Below are 22,160 nucleotides of genomic sequence, written 5' to 3'. Positions count from 1 at the left end.
CAGAAAGATTGAGTTTTCCCCACTGGTCATAATTCACTGTTGAATTTATGACTGGACGGCTTACCGCTCGAGTCAGGTCCACTTTCTGGAGGATGAACCTACGAGCCATAACAATGACAGAGGGAGATTTGGAGTGTGTGAAATCCCTGTGCAGCCACTCGCAGTGTTTGACACTCGCCAAGAGCCTCATGAAGCTAAAGCTGACAGAATGTGATGGCTTATGCAGAAGTTGGAGCTATAAATCTTTTATAAAAGACAACTTAGAATAATAGGCAGTCTTTTTTCTTTTTTTTTTTTATAAATCACGGATGAAATATTTCAAAAATAAAATTTAAGAATATAATAATAATAAAAACATGTTTTAAAGGTTGAGATTGTTAAATGTCATTTTTAATTGTCATTAAACAGGTTTATTTAGTCAGGAGATCAACAGCCAAATCCTCAGAACTGTATTATTGCCTGGTATTATTGCCTAGTAAATGCCTTTTTTATGTCCAGGAAATTATCAAGAAGAGGACAAGTCATGCCAGGCTGGAACCCGCTGCTTATACTATTGCTATAACAAATGATTTATTGTGATCATTCAAAGAATTGGGCCACCATACATGAAATATACTTATACCCTCCTGTCTTTTCCAGTGAACTTTAAATGAATGGGAGCAAAATGAGTGAGCAAATTAGGAGGGGTAGTTGGATTAATCATGCATGCCTAGTTTTTGGGCAGGCAGTTTGCAGTGTGGGTGGAGGCGGTGTAGTCGGTGCCATGGCTGACACAGGAAGAAGATGGATATTGTGGACACTCGCTGTGCATCTTTACTCACTGCAGAGCGGTAAGCACTACTACGTTTAGGTAGAAGGTTTAGGTCAGTGGTTTAGGTCAGGATTTAACATCAAATTAACTGGTATTAGTGACATAAATAGAAGAACCTGTTTTATTTGTAATCATCCACTTTTAAGTTCTTGTAATTAGTTAAAAAGGCTAGTTCAGCTGCTGCTGTTTTTAATAATTTTCCCTATTGCGGGGTCTTATAGAGGGGAGTCCCTTTCTCAATATTTGCCAATTTTTTCTGAAAAATCATATATATGACATTCCTAACCCAGTGTTCATTTGCAGATGAATGTGCTTTTTATTCTACCTTTTTGGTTTGTTTTACAACAACAAATCTGACTTATTCATCTTGGAAAAAGTGATTCCCCTCTTTAAGAAAGCATCAGTGTAGCTGACCTAATCCCAATAGGAGTTGATTGTTCTTCTGTGATTGGTTTGGCTCACCCCCAGAGCTGTCAGGAGTAATTATCATATAATATGCACAGTGCATTCCCACACACAACAAAAGCCTGTGGTGACAGGGAGGAGGGGCAGGCCGTCTCTGTTTCAAGTTCAAACGGAGACTGTATTATTCTTAGCAAATGCATGGTATAGAATCAAACACATAGGTCTTCTCCACATGGCACATGACACTGGTTAATTTAAATACTCATCTTATCTGGACATTACAAATCATTGCACATTGCCCACCACACCAAGGGCATTCATTCATTGCATCAATCATTTGGCTGATTGGTGCATTACAGGTGCTCTGACTGTTTCCATGAGGGAGTCCAATTTGGAGGTCCTCAGAGGTGATGCGGTCACCCTCCCCTGCTCCTTTTTCACCTCCAGCCCTCTAACCAAACTTAATGTTATTTGGACCCTGGCTCCATTCTCCAGCCCAGAAAACCCAGTACAGGTAAGAGACATTCACATGGACATAATCATAGGCTGGAAGTGTGGTTCAGCAGGAAACCTATTCTAATGTATTTATTTGACATAAAACTGAGTCTCATTTTGCCAACAGGGTCTGAATTCAACAATAGAGCAAAATGCCATTGACATGGCACTCAATGTGTGTTAATTTAGGGTAGCTTTTTTGTGATATACACACATAACATTTACATTATCATCATGTTGTTCAAATTGCACATTGTGCCAGTTTTAATACTGTGTGGTATTTTTGTCATATTTGACACAGGCTGTGTGAACTTGCAGGTAATTGTTTATGACCATGGACAAGTGATGGAAGATCCCTCATTCATTGGCAGAGTAGGATTCACAGGTATTGAACAAATAATACTATATATATAATTTAAGCAAACAAACCCAACTTTTAATTTGAAATTCATTTTAAAATGGATGTGACATTTGATTTTCTACACTGTTTGCTTTTAATATATTTGCTGAGAGTGCTCAGACCAGAGGTTGTATGTAGATAGGTGAACTAGTTTCCTGGTGTTTAGTTCCCTGAGCCTTGCAGGTCTCCCGTGGAGTGCAGACATGCTCCTGAATGACACTGAGGAAGCTGATGCTGGAGTGTACCGCTGCATGGTCAACAACCCCCCAGAAACCGCAGACCTGGGCATCGGAGAGCTCACTCTTACTGTTTTGTGTGAGTGCAACCAAAATCATTATCATCATCTTAATCTGTATTCCTGGTTCAAAACACTACGTCAAAAATGTTATGTCCCACTGCAGCTCCTCCCTCTCTGCCTGTGTGTCAGTGGGAAGGGGACATTGCAGATGGTGGGAGTGTGACCCTGTCCTGCTCTGTGGAGGAGGGAATCCCAACCCCAGAGATTGAGTGGGACAAGCTTAGTCCAGAAGAAATACCATTACCAGTTGACATGGATGGTGAGCATCTTGTGTGTATTGTGTAACAAATGAGTATGGTGTGTGTCTGTATGTATATATGTATTATATGTATGTATATGTATGTATATGTATGTATGTATGTATATATGTGTGTGTGTGTGTGTGCGTGCGTGCGTGTGTATATGTGTGTGTGTGTGTGTGTGTGTGGAAGCTGGCCAAAGTGGACAAAGTAGGAGGCAGAGGTTTGCTCAAATATAGTTTCCTGATCTCTTGACCTGCTTGTCAATTTTGGGGGTTTGGCATTGTTCATGTAAACTTGTTTCTGCTCACAGGAGACCTGTCCGGATCAGTAAAAATCATCAATGCATCGTCTGAGACCTCAGGCCTGTACCGCTGCTCTGCCTCCAATGCTCTAGGGACTGAACACTGTTATGTCAACCTGTCCATCTACAGCAGTAAGCACCATTCTTCAACACAGTTAATTATAAATACCATTTTATCTTTTTTCTGAATATAGCCTACTTTATACACTGCTAAAAAAATGAAAGGGACGCTTTGAAAACACATCAGATTTAAATGTGAAAAAAATATCTTGTATATCTATACAACTATGGACAGTGGAATGTCTTAGGAACAAAATGATGCCACCTCTTTTAATGAAAATGAACAACAGGGGCACAGAGGGGCGACAATTAAACAACTAAAACAGGACTGGTTTTGCATGTGAAAGTAATTTCAAGTTTCTCCCTCTTGGTCTTTTTTGGCTGGTTTTCCACTAGTACTGGCTTTGGCTAGAGTGATTGTCACTACTGGGAGTATGAGGCCATTCCTTAATCCTACAGAAGTTGCACAGATTGTCTCTTCAGATTGTCTGACTTCTCCAGGATGGCACATCCACACGTGCCATTGCAAGGAGATTTAATGTGTCTTCCAGCACAGTCTCCAGAACAAGGACATTTCAGAAGACAGACAGTTACTCTGGGAGAGCTAGACAGGGATGTAGAAAGTCTTCAACCCATCAGCAGGACCCATAGCTGCTCCTTTATGCGAGAGGGACTGGGCTGAGCACTTCCCCTGTCCTACAGAATGATCTCTAGCAGGCCACGGGTGTGAATGTCTCTGCCAAAATATCAGAAATAGATTTCATGAGGATGACTTGAGGGCACCACTTCCTGTAGTGGGTCCTGTGCTCACCGCCCAGCACCATGGAGCGCCACTGGCATTTGCTAGACGACACCAGAAGTGGCAAGGCGCCTCTGGTGCCCTGTGCTTTTCATAGATGAGAGCAGGTTCACCCTGAGCATCTGTGATAGACATGAAAGACTCTGGAGAAGACTAGGAGAATGCTATGCTGCCTGTAACATGCTTCAGTATGAGCGGTTTGGTGGTGGTCTGGGGAGGCATAACCATGGAGGGACACACAGGCCTCTACCAGCTAGGAAACAGCAGTCTGACTGGCATTAGGTTATATGGATGAAATCCTTGAACCTAATGTCAGACCCTGCGCAGGTGCAGTAGGTCCTGGGTTCCTTGTCATGCACGACTAGGCCCGGCCTCATGTGGCAAGAGTCTGCAGGCAGTATGTGGAGGATGAAGGCATTGATACAATTGAATGGCCCCCACGATCACCTGACTTAAACCCGATAGAACACCTCTGTTTGGGTCCATCGGACGCTTCCAGGTTGCTCCTGAGACTCTACAGGAGCTCAGTGATACCCTTACACAGATCTTGGAGGACATAAGACACCCTCCGTCACATCATTAGGAACATGCCACGACAAACCTGCATACAAGCACGTGGGGGCCACATAAGATATTGAGAAGCATTTTGAGTTGCAGAAATTATGTTTTGGCAAAATGGACTAGCCGGCCCCATCATTTAATTTTAATTTTCAGAGTGTCTATACAAGTAACAGCCTCTGTAGACTGTAGACTTGTATTTCCATTAAAAGAGGAGGCATCCCTGTGTTCCTAAAACTATTGGCCTGTCCATATTTGTATAGATATCCAGCATATTTTTTTCACATTGAGATCTGATGTGTTTTCAAAGTGTTCCTTTAATTTTTTTGAACAGTATACTTATATTATGTAACTTTCTGGTATAGCTTTGCCTGCATGTTTCACAGTATGTTATCAATTTTGCATTTATTCAGTTATTCCACTGGTATTTTTATTGCAAAAAATACAAAAAAAGACATGCACTCGTGACCAGGCTTTACCTCTCCACAGATCTGATCTGGTGGTCACCTGCTTGTCTCCAGTGAGATAAATATGTTTAAAACATATTGATGGGCATTCCAGGAAAAGCAATAACTTATTCATGGATACAAGCAGGTGTATTTTTCGTGATCTTTTGTCTTTTTGGTTTTGTTCTTCACCTTGACGGTTTGTGTGTGTGAACAGCTCCAGACTCCCCCTCAGGCATCCTGCAGGGGGTGCTGTTGACGTTATCGATGAGCCTGGTGCTGCTGGCGCTGGTGCTGCTCGTCACGTGGCTTCACCGCACGGGGCAGGATGGTCGCTGGAGGGAGCGCAAAGAGGACAATGAAAGTTACAACGAAATCCGGTACACGCCGTCGCTGATCAAGCGCTCTTTTGTGTAATCATCCATAAAAGCCAATATTTTACTCAGTCATTCATGAGCTTCAGGTTCCTGTTACAGGCAACAATTTGAGGACTTTTCTTAAGCATTCCTTGTTTTACAATTCAAGGTGTAAATTTGACTAATTATGTAATATTTAGTTGTCTAAAACCCCACTGTAGGCTTAAGTGCAGCCAACGCTACACCACACCACACCACCACACTTTATTTTTGCAAAATAAATGTTTTTGTTTTTTTTATTTAATAATGAATAAATTGCCTTTGTTAACTAATTACATTATATAAATCCAGGCTGTGAATTTATAGGAAAGGCTAAAAACGAATGAAATTGCTGCATTCAAATAGACCATCAAAAATATAAATTAAACATAGCTTCTTCTATACAATGAACTTTTGCCTTATAAAATTAAATCTAAGGATAGTAGTAGTTCAGATGGTAGATGGTAGCTCAGACACATTTGATGATGTAGCTGTTCAACATGACAAAGGATGAAAATAAAAAGACGCGCTTTATTTGCAAACAAAGACACAGAAACCTTTAATTTAAACAGGAGGGGAAACCACATATAAAACTGTACATTAAACATTAACATCTTAAATAAAAGACCCCTCCCAACAAAGTAAATAAAGAAAATGATAACGCGGGATGGTGTATGATACATTTGTGCGAAAGAAGTGTTAAGTTTCTTCTTAAACAGCACATTTAGACGTGAAGAGTGCCTCTCCACACAGCTCTCCAGTTATGAGCCGATACCCACATAGTGTCTTTAATGAAAAACAACCCCAAATCCAATAATAAAATATATCTGTATTTTAAATATATATTTATATACCAACCATGCTGTACATCATTTAGGAGATTAAGAAATCCCTTTTTACTGACACCTACGTATGTCCATTTTCTTGTGCTTTCCTCACAATCAGCAAAATAAAAAAAAAAATAACAAAATGCCTCCCTGTTGCTTTGGATACAAGAGAAAAATATAAAATAAAGAACAGCACTGATTTTCGACGTGTTTTTCCTGAGTTTAAGGACTTGACACAGGATACTGATGCACCTTTTACCAGAATAGGGAAAAGATCAATTGTTCCTCAACAAAATGTAAAATCTAATATCTGTGGCCAAATGGAGAAGTTTTTAGGTAGCACAATACGTCAGATTCAAAGACAAGACACTTTTATAGCAAGTAGCAGGATTCAACTCATTTCACTGGTTTATAGCTTCAGCTTTTTGTTTTCTCCCTTTGGACAAAATCTCATCCCGCAGAAGACAAGTCAATTTCTTTCCCGCTACAGACCCTGAGAACGCTGGCCTCCTTTCAAGATTCCTACAGAGGGAACTTGACGTTTAAAAGATTATGTGGTGAAGAAAAACCAGTAACACACAGTTCGCCTTGTGGCCAAAATGATTTACACTATGGCACCAAGTTATTTCAGAAGTGTTCAGCCACCTCAGGCGAACTGCTGCGCGAGTCTATGAAATTTAAGAGCCAGCAGTAACACTATTTAGACACAGTTTGGCCAGCTTTTTTTTTTTTTCCACTACTTTGATCCAACTAAACTTTGGATTTTCACAGTGGCAACAAGAGTGCAACAAGTGGGAAAGAAGCCAACTTTAAAGTAACTCTTCAGGATTACTTATTGTTTCATTACCTTAAAATTTTGTGAGATGTCAAAACTCAAAACAATTTAGACAGATGTTGAGGTGAGTTACAGGAGGCAAATTTTTGATATAATAACAGAGACAAAAAACTCCTTTGAAAATATTTGTAAGACCATGTCAAGCAAATAAATATTCCACCTTTATTTTCAGTAATTATTTAAGTTCATCCAACTAAAACGCTGGATTGGACTGTTGACTAAAAACAGCAGTAGTGGGTAGTTTAGTAGGAGATGCAAAAGCAGTAGTATAGTATTAACAGGGGCCAGGCAAAGAAACAGCGCCCCTCACAGCAGCCTGGGCCCCGATAAGTCCCACTCTGATCACGAGTTGTCCATCACTTCTCTCAAGAGAAATTGTTAACTGTAGACACTAATTAGTGTTTCTTCAAGTAAAACCAAAATTCATTCACCAAAATCAAAATGGTTTCCCAACACCCAGTCTGTTCGTGAGCAATATTTTGAGCATTTAGTTATCCATTAGGTCCTAATCACTGGGCTCCAGCTATTAAGTCCAAGTCCTGATTCAGGTCTGCGTCCGGTCCAGCCCAAATCGACTGTAAACTGGTGATAACAGCACCACTTATTGACTGAGATTTGAAGGGATTTTTTTTCCTGAAAATTGCTCCAAGACAAAATCTGCGGGCCAGAGAAGAGGGCTGTTAAGCTCATGTATAATTTGTCTAAAATGCAAAGTAAAGAGTGAATGACGGAATGTGTTAAAAAAGAAAAAAAACACATCTAACCTCACTGCAGACCCAGCGAGGTTTGTGAAAGGGCTAAACAAGGCTTAATGTGGTTTCTATGAATCCTTCACCTCAAAAGTACACCAATAAACATCTGTTTAACTAAGGAAAATGCTGCAGTGGGGGAAAGTCTGAGGCTCAAATTTCCATTTAGAAAAATATCCCTTTAAATTGCACTGGCCTGTGTAGCCTGTCACTAATGTTTCAACAGAAAAGTTGCCTAAAGAGACCCAGTGACCCTATAAAATAATTTTAAAAAATGTTTTGGGTTCACATTTGGGCTAACTTTGGAATAATTGGCATTCAGTTCAGCAGTTATTTTGGCTGAGAGAGTGACTGGCCCAGTACAGTACTGGAGGTGTAGAGGTCTGGACTCAGTGGGACTACAGTGTGCTTTAGTCTGGGGCCACCTCAGCGCAGGTGCTCCAGTAAAGGCAGCTCTGTGGATTCCTCTCGAGGCAGGGAAGGGACACCTAGATTTAAGAGGGAAGGGTCCAGCGTCTGAGTGGCTCCAAGAGGGTCTTGGATAGGACTAGACTCCTGCCGGGCTGCAGGAGCACTGGGCTATAAAAACAAAACGTGAATTAATTTAACTGACTGGAAAAGGCAGATTCCAGCAACCCTGATCCCTTACGTACCAGCAAAGGTGAACTTACCTGAGTACGAATAGTCTGAACAGTAGCAGTGTCCCCTTCAACCGCAGCTGAGCCATTAAAGCCCTTTCGGCCTGAAAAACTCCATTTGCCAAAGTGGCTCTCAAAGTGCAGTGCGCTGCCAGCCCGCTGGCCTGCTCTATGTCCAGAGTTCTCCAGGAAGCCCAGAGGGAGAGAGGGGGGGGGCACAGAGGTGCTGAAGGACAGCTGGGAGGTGGACAGCTGCTGTCCCAGCAGCCCCTGTATTGAGGAGGTCCGCTGTAGAGAAGACAGGAGCCCCGCCTCCATCCTGCCCTCTGACTGGCTAAGCAAAGCTAGCGGCAGCGGTTGGGAATTATGTGGCCAATTCTGGGGACCCACAGGATTGTCTGTACCTGTAACAAGATTTTCATATGAACTTGTAACACAATAATCCAGTTCAAGTTCACAATCATGTTTCAGGGTTTCGGGGTCTCTTCCATACAATCATTCAGGCTACTCAGAGAGCTTATGTTGGTAACTTGACATTTTTATAAATACATTACATCTACCTTACAACTTAAGATAAATATTCACTATTGACTTATCTAGAGTTTTTGAAACAATTCAATAATAGCATTGGTTATTTATCAGAAACATGTCCATCTACATTCAGAAGGGATTTTATACTCACCCAAAGATGGTTGGAGCGAGGTGATGTGTGTGTGGGGCAGGCCGGAGGCTGGAGTGCTGTGTGTGGTGTGAACAGCAGGGTTTGTGGAGATGGAGGCCGAGCCGCCTCCACAGTCTGAGTCCTCAATATTTCCTCCACTGTTGCAGCCAGCTCCACAGCCTTTCTGCAACCTGCAACAGGTGTAAGAGCATTTTAACCATGTCCAGTTGAGCAAATTACATTTGCTTTTGTTATGTCTCTTTCAACATTATAAAAATTACTACATCAATACCATGTGTGCTATATGTGGATTAATAGCATTCATAAAACTTTGATAAACAAACAAACAAACAAAAAAAACTGTTCAGTACCTGTCCCAGCTGCTGATGAGCCATGTGTAGATGTTGTGTGGGCTAACAGGACCCCCCCATACAGTGCGTAGCTGAACGTGGCCTCCAGCATATGATGTGGTGAGTGGTGAGACGTAGATAGGATATCCAATGGGCTGGTCACACGATGAATTGATCATGTTCCTCAAGGCTTGTTTGGCGTTTTGGATGCTGCCTCGCTCAGGATTTCGATTTCGCAGGAAAACCAGCTCCTGCTGTTGCCCGGCCCATAGCCCACGCACACATTCTCTATTCACCTGGAGGGGCAGAACCAATGGGGTAAAACTGAGATGCAAGACAATTGTATCCAAGAGTCAACAGACTATAATGTACTGTATATATTCTAGAAAAGTTAAAAATATGGTTTGCTTCACTGAAAATTAAAAAAGAGAAATTTAGATGAAAAGTAATGCTAACTGGACTGAACAAGTTAAGAAAAGAACCTTGATGACTCTGAAGCTGAGGAACCTCTTGTTCAACATGATGATCTTGTACTCGTCACTGCCGTCGTCCATGATGTGCCTCAGTGCCAGCAGTGAGGGCATGTTGGCCAAAATCGCGCTTCGCCACACAGGGTCACCCTCATGTGATATCAGCATCTTCTCCTCATTGGCAGTAATGGCATCATACAAAATCATAGGGTCCTCATACTCATCAGGAGAGGTAAAATGATCCTAAAGAAAACATTTAATTCATAATGGGACTGTTATCACCAGAAAAAAATTTTTTTAAGCAGTACCTGATGCAATTTTAGAGACATCCGCACTCCTGGGGCCACTACACGATTTAACAAGTCCATGTCAGCAAAGACCCACTCGTCTCTGGGTGATGTGATGCGAAAGTCACCTTTAAAAAGTGCGTGAAGACCATAAAGAAATGGTTCCAAGCTGTTAACAAAACACAATATTAGACACACAGAATAATGACAATGAGCAATAGACTTTGGAGCTTGCAGGTCTTAGTACCTGGCAGACATGCTGTGGGAGGCTGTGCCCAGTGCTCGCCGGCCCAGAATGCACAGTCCAAAACAGAGGTTGACAAGAGGAGAATCTCTTTCACTTGCTACCGGCTAAAACAACACATACAAACATTTAATGACCACACCATGGTTTTATTACTAAAAGGCATGCATTTTGACCGTGAGCTCCAAGTCTGTGTTACCGTTTGGCGCCTGTTATTGCAATATTGAATCCAATCCAGATACACCATACAGAAAGAGGACAGTGTGATGCCAGATGCTCTGTGGTCGTAGTCCTCGTCAATATTCAGGTTGAAGGTGGGGTCACTGTCCACGTAATTGGCCCCTAGACAAGGCCGCAGTGCCTCCTGAACTGTCTCATTACTCAACCACTCCTCCAGCTTAGCAGACCGACTGACATAGTAGATAATACTCTGTAAAGTGAAGAATGAAAAAGTGAAGCTGTTCATGTAATAACTGCAAGCACATTATAGGTACTGACATACCTTGACATAATATGTGATGAGAATCTTGCGGAGATCAAATACTTGTAACATGGAAGCAGCATTATTGTCACTGATGCTGTAGCCCTCAAGGACATATTTAGTAGCAGCCACCTCCCAGGCCAGCCAGCGCTGGCCAAAGGCAGCATTGAATGACAACATGTGTGGCAGGTGGCCAGGTTCACAGCAGCAGCATCCCTCATCCTCCTCCACCCCCTCCGTGATGGCCTCCACCTCTCTCTGCTGACAATAGGTGCCTACACAACACAGGATGTGCTGCTTCATGATAAAAGTTTAATGCATTTTATGGGGTCACTAAAGAATAAATCATTTGCCTCATACTGTGCTACTATAAACAATCATAGGAGCAATTTTAGAACATGGTCAAATGGGGGTTGGTGAAATTGATAAAAAAAAAAAAAGAATATCTTGATATATTTTTTGCAAGATCTCATAATGATATTCAGATATTTTAACTATGCATCAGGAATGTGATTGCAATGTCTTGGTTGAGGTTCAAGTCTAACATAAAATGTGAATGGATCATAAAATTAACCACAAAAGGGCAAAAATATTTATTTTAGTCCCATGCTCAGAAGATTACACATTTCATTTTATATAGCTTTATAGACGACATATTCTATATTCTAGATTTGAGCTCTACAAAGCAACACTTGTGATATCTTCCATTTTACAATGGTTAAACTAACTTTACGCTAATCCAAAACACCTTAGATAACACTATGCTCCATACGTTGAATATGTAGAAATTCATAATGTAGCTAGCAGTCTAGCAGCATTAGGTTAGGCCTACTCACCTCTGAACTCCAGTCCCCTGAGCTGAAAGGTGACTAGACCATTGCCAATCTCAATGATGTGCACCAAAGCGTTGAGGTAGTCCGAGGCCAGGATGAAACAGTCACCTGTGCTGTAGTTGCCCCAGCGACCGAGCAGCAGGTCTCCACACAGACTGTGCTGTAGGGAGCGAGTCAAATGCTCGTAGAAAATGGAGTTCAGATTATTGTCATCAGCCCCTAGTATAAATTATATAAACATATCTTCAGAGAGAGATACAAACACCCTGGCTTATCCATGTGACCAAAATGCATGTTCAATGGGGTTATTTGAGTGCATGACATTGTACCTGGGTTTCTATCCAACTGCGTTGCAAGTCTAGTGTTGGAATGATCAACTCTTTTAGTGCTGCAAATAAGACAAACCAATAAATGCAAAGCAAACATTTTGAGCATGTTCAATTAAAGGAGTGGCAACTAAGAAATCCAACTCACTTATAGTCTCTTTCCCAGAATTTGACAGGTCTTGTGTATGACGTCACAAAGACTGCACTTCCTAAAACAGGATTCAGAGGAGTGGAAAAGAAGGCAGAAAAAATGGCCTGGACAAAGAGCACTGCGGAGTCTGATAATGTTTAGTTAAGAGCAATTTAGAACAAAGTTACCGTTTATAAACCATTATTGGTGGTTTGCAGTAACTTCAACAATATTCATTTCTTGTTATACTAGACAGAAGGATACGTGGCACAGCGAATGGCTGAGCAAAGGCATGGAATGCCGAACCCCAGGTGATCTGCCATGGGGCGATGTAGGTCAAAACGAAGCGCAGTTTGTATAGAAGGTCCCACATCTAGAAATAATAAAAACAGCATACCACTGAACAATGAACCAGTATTAGAACAAGAAACTTCAAGAGATAAGATGAAAGGTTTAACTACAGAGCCTTTTGGCCGACTTAAAGATGCACCATGTAACTTTTCTGGTAGAGGGTGTACTCATCTCCATTGATGTTATTGCATTGTCTGCATCAGATCTGTGGTGAGGAGACCCTGCTCATAGTAAGAATGCTTTTTTTTAATGCCATATTGTGGAACATTCCAGGCAAAGAGATTAATCTTCAGAGACAAGTACGGGACTGAAGTTACATAGTGGAACTTTATAAATGTGTTTTAAAACATATTCTAATCCCTCTTTATTAGTGTATCCGATTTTATGCACAGTACATAAGTCAACCAATGCATTAAAACATTTCTAAACAGGATTTAATTTTAAAGCCATGTTTGGAACTACAATGTCGCCACTACAATGTCTCACCTTGCTGAAAAGTATTGACATGAAGTAGTAGTCTATTAGAAATGTCTCAGAGAAGTGTGGATAGTCAAAGTGAAAGAACAGTGTGGTGAAGCAGAGGGTCACGTATTGTTGGGACGGGGTACAAAAGGACGAGCGCAGGAGTTTCATTCCAGCCACAGAAATGAAGAGAGCTCGGCTACTGCAAAGAAAGAAGAAGGAACATTTTTTTTAATTTATATACACACACACACACACACACACACACACACACACACACACACACACACACTGCATTACATTAGATTACATTACATTAATCAATTGTGTACTTATTATGTGTACTTACATAAATCACAAGGAGGCCAAATTAACTACTAAAGGCTATAGCTGAAACTATCGTAGCAAGCATTTTGTAACAACCCAAAGCGACTGGATGGTAAGAATACTGCATGGAAGGACTTACTAAATGTCAAGTTCTTTGTGGTTTTGGCCAACACTCCGAGCCTCTGTCGTTAGCGAGTTCAGCACCACAGCAGGGTAAATTAAATATTTCTCCACACATTGGAGCCATGCATAAAGTTTCTCAAACCACATTAGCTGGGCTGCATCTATTAAAAAAAAGACAACAGTTGGCTCTGTGAAAGCTAAAAAATTTTTTGTCAAATTGTTGTTTTTTTTAGCATTTTCTGGTTTTCAAAACTCACCTCGAACTTCAAACTGACTGTACTCCTTTGAGCGGAGCACAGGGTGAGCCAGGCAGAACCATGGGAGCTGTTTGCGGAGCTGAGGCAGGAGATAGTGTGTAATGAAGCCTACCACTCCTGCCAGGATATACAGCACAAAGCTGAGAGCGGGCTGTGGAGAGAGAGAGAGAGAGGACATTTATGACTTCAGCAAGGACTTCTACACATGAAATGCTAGTACAAAAATCACTACAGGGTGTCTGGACTAACCTGAAGAGCAATAAAAACTGTGCTCGCGCTAATGGCAAAGGTAATGACAGCCATGAGGGGACACATGACAAGATCCGAATGAAGAATTTCCTTCTACAAAGACAAATCGCATTGGTAATGTCTTACTGACTGTTTAATGTTAAATAAAATGCATATTGTATAGCCAAGCAAAGTAAAAAGTCACCACTGAGTTACGCAGCTTCTCAGGAAGAGGGTCCTTGATCTCCACAGGGGGCTCCTCTGGTGTCCGACTCTCAAGTTCTGGGAATAATTTTGACCGGACCAGGGACCTAAATGTAAAAATACACATTTACATGAAAAAAAGAAGGAATCACACACATAAAACAGTGAATCTATGACTATATCCACCCATATTAGAAATAAAAAGTAAAAAACTAACCACAGAATGCTGGGATCACTGCTCTGGCGACTAAGATGGTAAGATAAAGCCAAAAGTAGGCCACAGAAAACAGAAAATAATACTGGCACATGAGCATCCCCCCAAGGTGCCTAAATTGAAACAAAAAAGTGAATGATAATATCAACTGTACACAAAATAACAGCTGTAATTACTCTATTCTACCTACATTAATGGCACCAAGGCAAAATCCATACAGCAGGGCAGCCACCAACACACTGCGCATGAGGCTAAAAAGGGACGACAGGGGGCTGGTGGTAGCTGTGAGAGTTAGCAGATAAAAAAACAAAAAAAACAATTTAAAAATAATTTCTTGATACTGACTACATGTTGCAAGTTAATCATATTCTTACCAGTGCCACCAAAAATATGCATGTCGATTTGCTCAAGTAGACACATTACAAAAGTGTTGATTTGAGGCAACAACCCAAACAGGAATATGACAGGAAAACACAAGGCAAACACTGTGGAACAAAAACAAAGGATTTTAGGCAAACCAACATACATGCTTTATGCACAAAAGATGACAATTAGAATTATGATACTGTAGTGTACACAAGGACTACACAATTAGTCATAAGGAGCAAATTCACAATTTGAACACAATTATCAAATCAAAAAGCCTGCAAATATTAAAGTAGAAAGTCATTCTGAAGTGCATGTGATTCTTATATTAGTGTTGCAGTTGATAGTTCATTCTTCTAGAAAATTTAAATGCTCTTACATATGTTTACTATGTGCACAGTGAACTGAATCCTGATTAGAAATTGAAAAAAAGAATCTAAAATCTAATCAAAATTGCTATTTCCTAAAACTGGAATAGTTCTAGTGTACAGATCAAATTCACTGAACTCACCGATGAGCACATCTCTGACACAGGCCAGAAACTGTGTGGAAAAAAAAGTGACCCCATAAAGGGAGAAGGGCTGCAGAGCGCCAGAGTGACAAGTCAAGTCAAAGATCCATATGAGCACACAGCACAAGCAGAAGTACACTGGACGACTGTACACGATTATCCAGTTATGACCCTGGTAAAGAGGCATATCTCACATCAGAAAATACAACAAGTAGAGTTTTTAAGTCAGCATATGTAATATTTACATACATGCATGGGAGAAGCTGCATCTGGTTGTACACTCTGAAAAATTTAATTTTGTTAAAATACAGAAGGCTCACCAAGGTGTAATTTCAAATAAGTACATTACCTTTAGTAAAGAATATTGACAACTAGCAATGACCAAGCAAAACTGAAAGACCCAGATGTCCCTGAAAAAGTTTTGTAGGAGAAGGAGAAATCCCAGAAAAGCTACCAGACTGGCCAGCACAACAGCAAACACATTCTCACCAACTCGCCGATTTCTGAACGGAAGAAAAAGACATGTGAGAAACAAATACATTACTGTATACTAAACTATAAACTATTTCATCAACAGTTTAAATAACCTGTCTAGTAAAGCCAGAAGAGCCAGCCGGTCATATCGAACTCTTAACCATTTTCCAGGTAGTACCCAGAAGCGATAGTATTGTTTAGGCTTAGCCTTCTCTTCAATCATTAGTGTATTTTCCTGGGATTCTTGTAAAGATTCATGATCCAGATCAAACTGAAATCAAATCAAAATGTCAGCAAAAAGTTACAGTTGAAACAAACACTGTCTGTATTAATTATTAAAAATGCTGCATAAGTATGCTGACCTCTGGCATTTCCAGTGGCACCCTGCGCACCTGCATGCCCTGTAAGTTCACCGGTCTGGGCTGCAGAATAGACAGGACAGGGGCCCCCTCCTGCACCTCTGTAGATGTGAAACTGGATGATTGGGACTGTCTTTCTCTTTCCCTGTAAGGGCAGGATAAAGCTATATGTAATACTGCTGTCACCTGTGTAACCAGTCTTGATAATTCTTTACACTTACTGTACTGGGTCTTCATATCCACCGCCAGCTGGTCCAAAAGTGTAAGACCTCTTAACGCCTGTGGGCAATAAAAAAAATTAACTTGGCCATAGCAGCTATTTCAAGTCTGGGGTTAGATGCTTACCACTCTCATCATAGAAGTAATGCACTGCTCCCTCTGATGTGTCGTCAAATGTGGAGGCCTCATGGATGCCACTGCGGGGCAGCAGCAGCGAGGAGGCGAACTGTAAGGCTGAAGGAAGTGTCCGAGCACGTGAATGTGACGAGGTCCGAGCCCTCTGGAGGTCCTGGAGGCTACGGACACCAAACAAAGTGTTAAAGAAGAATTTATTAAAAAAGAGTAAAAACAAAGTGTGAGGGCAATTACAATAGTACTAAGTTAGCCAGCTTTTAGCATGTGACTATCTGACGTGGCTCCATCTAACAACTGCTGAGACAACAAACCTGGGAGGTGATCCCATTGTCGAAGGGGGAGGTGTAGGATTGCTTCCAGCATTGTGTCTTCTCCGAATTGCCTGGGTTCTCTTAACACTGCTAACTGAGTCATGTTTGCCCCCATCCTCTGAAGCCAATGCTGGAGAAGGGTTATCGGTTACATCATTGACAGGAGATACATTATAGTGTCAAAATGCATGATAGCACCTGCCTTCAGACAAACTGGCACAAATACATATAAGTTTTCTGAGATCACAACTGCCATGCAATAAAAATGTTTTTAATAGTTTTTTCTTTTAGTTTTTTTCATACAGTAAAAATTATACAGTTAGATTTCTCACCTCCCCCCACAGCTCCCTCTTCCACTAGCTCTCCAGCTCGCCAGCCCATTTGGTTACCAGTCCAGGATCCCCCAAGCGAATCCAGTCGATGATGGGGTCCAGAAAACACATCATTGTGGACCGTGCGTGCCTCCAGGTCTGACTTGGAGATGGTGAGAGCGCGAGGTGCAGGAGTTGAGGTGGAGGGCATTGTCAGCAGAGCAGGGGGGATAGCTGTTGACGTGCTCTGGGCCCCACCTGCCCCGTCCATACTTAGGACTCTGGCATGAGTCTTAGCACTCGCTGTACTCGCAGAGCGCTGAGCAGCACGAGAATGTGAGGGGCCGGCGGTCTCAGGTAAATCCCCTTCCCGTGGAGTGGGCAGTTGAGCAGCAGGGGGGGCAGAGGATGTAATGCCAGTGTTAGTGAGGTCTGGGGAGTAACAAGAGGTAGAGGAACTGGAGTCATCATCATCTGAGCTGTATCTGCGCTGAGAGCCCAGACTGGAGCCCGCGCTCATGTCACTGCCATCGTCCTCATCGCTTGAATCCTCAAAAAGGCTTTCACTGTAGGCTTTCGCCCCCAGTCTGCTGCGCACCGGGATGTAATCCCTGTGCTGTCTGTGATTGTGATGTCGCCTGTAAGAGCCGCAGTCAAAGCTGCTGCTCCCTGCTCCAGCCCGCCGCCGAGGGGCTTTCCGTCGCCCCGGTCTGTGACCCACACCCGCAGCCCGCAGCAGCTTTAAGTCCTTTGGCCTCACCACCTGCTGGGCCTGTAGGGCAGGCTGATCTGACAATAAGAAAGGGGCCGATATGGGCAATGCCGGCTCAGAACACACCAGCCCCAGGGCCAGCCCTGTGGGCACCGAGGTGGTCTGCCGTGGAGGGGGAAGAGGAGGAACGGGGATAGGTCTATCTAACTCACAAAGCTCTGAATGTCCACTACTAGATGGAGAGGAGTTTTGAATGGGAGGTGGGTGTGCAATCTCTGCTAGAGAAGGTAGGTCCTCCCCTTCCACAAGCGTCCTGTCGAGCCCTTGACTGGCAGAGTAATCTCTGCATGGGGAGCGAAGCAGCACACTGTCTGAAAGATTGTCTGTATCACTGCCCCCCTGTCCTCCAGGGTCCTCCACAGGCTCAGGGAGGTTTGAACCCAAAACCGGTGCAGGTGCAGATGCTTGACCATCTGTGGGTCGTGGATGGCTAAAAGAAGGGCTTTCTAGCTGAGTTGAATCAGTCTTTTCACTGCGATAACTGCTAACAGTGCTTAGTGTCTCCTTGTCTGTGGTGGCCCCACCAGCACTAAAACAGCTGTCTGTAGATCCAGCAGCAAGTGCAACCCCACTACGGCTGCCAGGGTGCTCGGTCCCAGGAGCAAAAGCAACTGGGTCAAGTCCCAAACCTAGAAGATTTTCACTTAGTTCCTCACTCAAGCTGCTCTTAATGAGGGGACTGAGGGGTGTGTCTCCCAGGCTTTCAGATTCCGCAGATGGCCCTAGTGGAGAATATGAACCAAGCCCATTACCAGGATTTGGTTTACGAAGCCTTTCTGGTAACTCCTCAACATCCTGTTCTTTCTCTCCACCGTCTTCCTGACTGGAGGGAGAAGGAGGGATCGATAAGCACTCCCCCTGCTCTCCAAAACCAGCTGTCATCAACCCAGGGAAGTCACCACTGAAGGTAGCAGCAATGCAAGACTGCACAACACTTGGAGCTCCTAAAGGATGACAGAATACAGAATTTAGTACTTAGGGGGACACACAATAATTTAATCAGGGGGAACACTTACTAATGGTATCTTGGGAGCTCTGGCGTATGACTTCACGATGTGCTGACGTAACAATAACATTATTGCTTCCCTGGTCTCTCATTAGCTCCTTAATATCTAAAGTGAAATGCAAAACACAATATCAGAAATATTTTCATATTGTTTGATTCTTTGAGTCACTAACATCAAATTCTTACCTTTAGTTCCACAAGCATCCTCTAGCTGAGGCAAAAACTCCTGCACAAAAAGGAAGCATGAAACACACATGTATAATAAAATATTTTATGGCAAGTAATTACAGTGGAATAATAAAATCAACTCTCACCGACACCTGATTTAGCCCAAACAGTGAGTGCTGAGAGCTACATCGTACTGGGGGGGTTGAGTTGACCTTTCTAAATACTGTCATCTCTACACCAACATGACTGTCTCTGTCAAAAACAAATGGAAATGCATGCCTCAGAACAGCCTTACACATTCTTAGTTTGTTTGCGATTTTCTCAAAAGGCTATGAATTACCTGCGTGGATTTCCACTGTTTCCCCCTGAACCTTCTTCTTCTTCTTTTGGCGCTTCCGCTGTAAGTGAAGCTTGCTTCTTCTCTACAATCTCCCCAAGATCAAACATGGCATGGAGTCGGTAGTTCACCACCTTGATGGCTGTGAAAAAGACTGCTACCACAGCTGAGTAGATACCTGCTATCAACAAGCTGGGTGGCAGAGCCTGTATGGGAGACACATCAACTTTGAAAGTAAGAAGATTCACCACATTATCCATAGATGAAAACATTTGTAGAAACAACATTTTTAGATATTTCTTTGAGATACTGATATTTTCTTTATGATCTACTGTACTCACCATGTACAACAAAAATGGGAAGGCCAGAAGAAATATCCAAAGATATAGGTGGAAGCAATTGGAGAAGGTGCTTTGGTGGGGGTCCACATACCAGCCTCCAGTGAGTGAAGCCCACACACCCTGCCGCAATATCTGAAGAGCTTGGGAACCCATCCTCTCTTCCTGGTTTAGAAAACCCACGCTGTAGCTCAAAAACTGTGGAGCAGTTTGAGCCACAGTATCAAATTTCTACAATGGCACTTCCATTTGGTAAAGCAGAGTGGTCAACACCATCTCATCAAGAGCAGTAGCCAGGCGTGTTGGATATGTTTGCTTTAGTTGCAAAGAGTCCTTGCATATTTTTGTGCCATCATGTACTCCAGTTCTGCCTTAACATAGCCACACTTTTGCCTAATGCTTTGTGAGTACTGAAGAGAGTGGCTTTTTGGCACATTTGCACCCCGCCAAATGCAAGTCATCTGTAAATAGAATAGGTTGTTAGAATGTTGTTGAAAAATATTTTGACATTTAGAACATCAAAACACCAAAGCAAAAACACAATCAGAAACACACAAGTGAATACAGTCTCAAGTCCAAGTTCATAAACATTTGTCTGTTGTATAGAAACCACTATTATACATTTAAATTACTTACAAAGAACCGCACGCACAAACTAAATGTCTGTCTTAACGTATAGGCCACTACAGTGCTAAATTAAGTTTGCTGGCAGACATTAGCAAAAGATGATTTAGCTTAGCTGAAAAAGAACATTATATATTGAGCTGCCCATATGAATGGTTAAGAATTAAAATCGTATTGAGGATTGGGGCATATATAATTTCATCCAATGAGTTTTCCACCAAAACAAAGCCAAATCAAGACCAAATTTTGAACTGTCAGTCAAACACATCCCTAGCTAAACATCTCTGTAATGCTAAAGGCTAGTCACCGGGCAATGCTAGGCCCCACATATCAACATTTAGCTAAACTATATAATTATCTCTACAGCTCCGTACTTAGCGACAGCACACGGCACTACGATACCATTCATCCGAGCTGTTAATGTTATCTGATCGGCCACCAGTGCTCGCCTCCATTAGTGTCGCTGTCCAAAGTAAAACGTTTCCATATTTGGAGCCTAATGAAGTTAGCTCACAGTTAGCATTAGCTAGCTCCCAGCCTCAGATCCGTCTTCCTTCCGCATCCAGGACTGGTCAAATCTCAGCGCTGTGCTGCGGGATGCTGAGAAGTCAGTCTAAAAACTACACCTTCACTTTCCTTCTAACGATAGGCGTCTATCCAAAACGTTATTTAAGTAAAGCCCCTCACCTCTTTGGCATGAAAGCTTGATAGACACAGATCGACAACACAGGAGCTTCTTGCCCATCACGAAAGACAGCTGTTTCTTGGCATAGATAGAGGCTTGGGTGAAGGTTTCAACAGGCTAGCTCAGCTAGCGTTGGCTAACGCTAACAACCAGTTGACAAACCAGGAAGAGCGAGAGATTCCCAGAGCGCTCATTGGACAATCACAATAACGTCACAGAATGACTGGCTATGAGCGCTGCAGATATATAATAATAATAATAATAATGGACTAAATATTCTAATAAATATTATGAATAATTTTATTTCCATAACAACCTCTCGATAATAATTAGTTATTATGCCCTCTCAATTAAAAGAGGCTACCTTGATTGTTAATAAGTACAGACAAGAATCCTGTCCTTCCGTGTGTCCTTCTATCTCTTGGTTAAAACCGTAGACTGTTCAAAGAAGATTATATATACAGTGTATGGTTAAAACTCGGCATAGGACTGGGGATATGCAAAAAAATTAATATCACAATTTTCTTGGGCATAATCTCACTATTTACTGATTTATCAAGATAGATAACACCATATTGCCTTCAATGGGTAAATAAAGTTATCTAATTCTTCTGAATGTTCTCGCTTTTCTGAGGCTGGTTAAAAACACTGAGCCACTCACTCAGGAGCAGGACAAAGGCAGCAGAAGATAAGACACAGAGCATAGAGCTGCCTAAAATGAAATGAAGATATCTGGTCAGATCACATTTTTATAATCATATTGCCTTGTCCTATGATACTTCGGCATTCCGGTAGCAAGCTGCATGATAAACTTTTGCATGTGTATGTGCCTGTGATCCAGATTGGTTCTCTCTTTGTGTAGTCTAAGATTAAGTGCTTGTATCCTGTGTCAAAATAGCCTACACTGTAATTACTATTTTCAAATCCCAATGCTTGAACTGATGATGGAGTCGAACAAAGACGGCTCCAAGAGAACCTTATAAACCAGTTTGGACACTTGGGTACGAACTATTGAGGAAAGAATCACTACCGTTTAATTTCACCAGGGGGTAGTCAAACTGCATAATGTTTACCACACATGCAAGATACACTTATGACATTATGCGATTAAAGGCTAAACCATATAATTATGCTGATGCTTAATATGTTGCTGAAAAGACTTTTGTTTCATTAAGGGGTTGTCTTTCTACTTGATGAATGCATCGCTTACACCTCGACATGAGCTCAGTGGGAGTTGGACTAGTTTAATAAGCTTATTTGGTCTAAGGTTGTCAGTCTTTTTCTGTTCAAAGTGTTATTTAATGATAACCTGACAGCAGTTATAAAAGATGCAGAAA

The 22,160-nt window shown here is 42.0% G+C and overlaps 2 protein-coding genes across 5 annotated transcripts; one reads left to right on the top strand and one right to left on the bottom strand.

Annotated features, from left to right (window-relative positions):
- The first annotated feature begins 763 nt into the window (after window positions 1–763).
- zgc:165604 (uncharacterized protein LOC792578 homolog) lies at window positions 764–5,494 on the top strand. Its single transcript, XM_020923081.2, has 7 exons — window positions 764–830; window positions 1,576–1,730; window positions 2,030–2,096; window positions 2,295–2,426; window positions 2,513–2,668; window positions 2,962–3,084; window positions 5,033–5,494. The coding sequence occupies exons 1-7, from the start codon at window positions 764–766 to the stop codon at window positions 5,230–5,232; spliced, it is 900 nt and encodes a 299-aa protein (XP_020778740.1). The 3' UTR covers window positions 5,233–5,494.
- A 227-nt stretch (window positions 5,495–5,721) lies between these two features.
- On the bottom strand, window positions 5,722–20,973 carry LOC110158577 (pecanex 3). 4 transcript variants are annotated; one of them, XM_055148385.1, is made up of 36 exons: window positions 20,826–20,973; window positions 19,518–19,975; window positions 19,180–19,382; window positions 18,986–19,091; window positions 18,858–18,897; window positions 18,682–18,777; window positions 16,915–18,609; window positions 16,583–16,712; window positions 16,263–16,432; window positions 16,139–16,196; window positions 15,921–16,062; window positions 15,672–15,829; window positions 15,434–15,587; window positions 15,334–15,366; window positions 15,085–15,256; window positions 14,582–14,692; window positions 14,398–14,489; window positions 14,211–14,320; window positions 13,995–14,100; window positions 13,811–13,903; window positions 13,562–13,712; window positions 13,321–13,465; window positions 12,879–13,056; window positions 12,306–12,414; window positions 12,060–12,189; window positions 11,915–11,973; window positions 11,589–11,804; window positions 10,774–11,027; window positions 10,471–10,701; window positions 10,275–10,378; window positions 10,049–10,196; window positions 9,753–9,983; window positions 9,292–9,566; window positions 8,942–9,111; window positions 8,293–8,663; window positions 5,722–8,200 (listed from the first exon to the last, which is right to left on the bottom strand). In XM_055148385.1, exons 2-36 carry the CDS (start codon window positions 19,668–19,670, stop codon window positions 8,048–8,050), a joined length of 6,747 nt encoding a protein of 2,248 aa, XP_055004360.1. In that variant the 5' UTR covers window positions 19,671–19,975; window positions 20,826–20,973; the 3' UTR covers window positions 5,722–8,047. The 4 variants fall into 4 exon arrangements, with proteins under 4 accessions (XP_055004360.1, XP_055004363.1, XP_055004362.1 ...); XM_055148388.1 differs by lacking the exon at window positions 20,826–20,973 and adding an exon at window positions 20,653–20,682; XM_055148387.1 differs by lacking the exon at window positions 20,826–20,973 and adding an exon at window positions 20,541–20,668.
- Between the last annotated feature and the right edge of the window lie 1,187 nt (window positions 20,974–22,160).

This window comes from Boleophthalmus pectinirostris, unplaced genomic scaffold (genome assembly GCF_026225935.1).
Source record: "Boleophthalmus pectinirostris isolate CB_2022bp ecotype Guang Dong unplaced genomic scaffold, ASM2622593v1 HiC_scaffold_12, whole genome shotgun sequence".
NCBI lineage: Eukaryota > Metazoa > Chordata > Actinopteri > Gobiiformes > Gobiidae > Boleophthalmus > Boleophthalmus pectinirostris.
This window is presented reverse-complemented; position numbering and strand designations above follow the sequence as displayed.

Coding starts and splice junctions, on each gene's coding strand:
- zgc:165604 (XM_020923081.2), top strand. CDS start 764: ATGGCTGACACAGGAAGAAGATGGATATTGTGGACACTCGCTGTGCAT. Junction 2,097..2,294: donor TGGCAGAGTAGGATTCACAG/GTATTGAACAAA, acceptor TGAGCCTTGCAG/GTCTCCCGTGGAGTGCAGAC. Junction 2,427..2,512: donor GCTCACTCTTACTGTTTTGT/GTGAGTGCAACC, acceptor GTCCCACTGCAG/CTCCTCCCTCTCTGCCTGTG.
- LOC110158577 (XM_055148385.1), bottom strand. CDS start 19,670: ATGGGTTCCCAAGCTCTTCAGATATTGCGGCAGGGTGTGTGGGCTTCA. Junction 14,101..14,210: donor AGTGATCCCAGCATTCTGTG/GTTAGTTTTTTA, acceptor TTTTACATTTAG/GTCCCTGGTCCGGTCAAAAT. Junction 8,201..8,292: donor TTCAGACTATTCGTACTCAG/GTAAGTTCACCT, acceptor TTGTTTTTATAG/CCCAGTGCTCCTGCAGCCCG.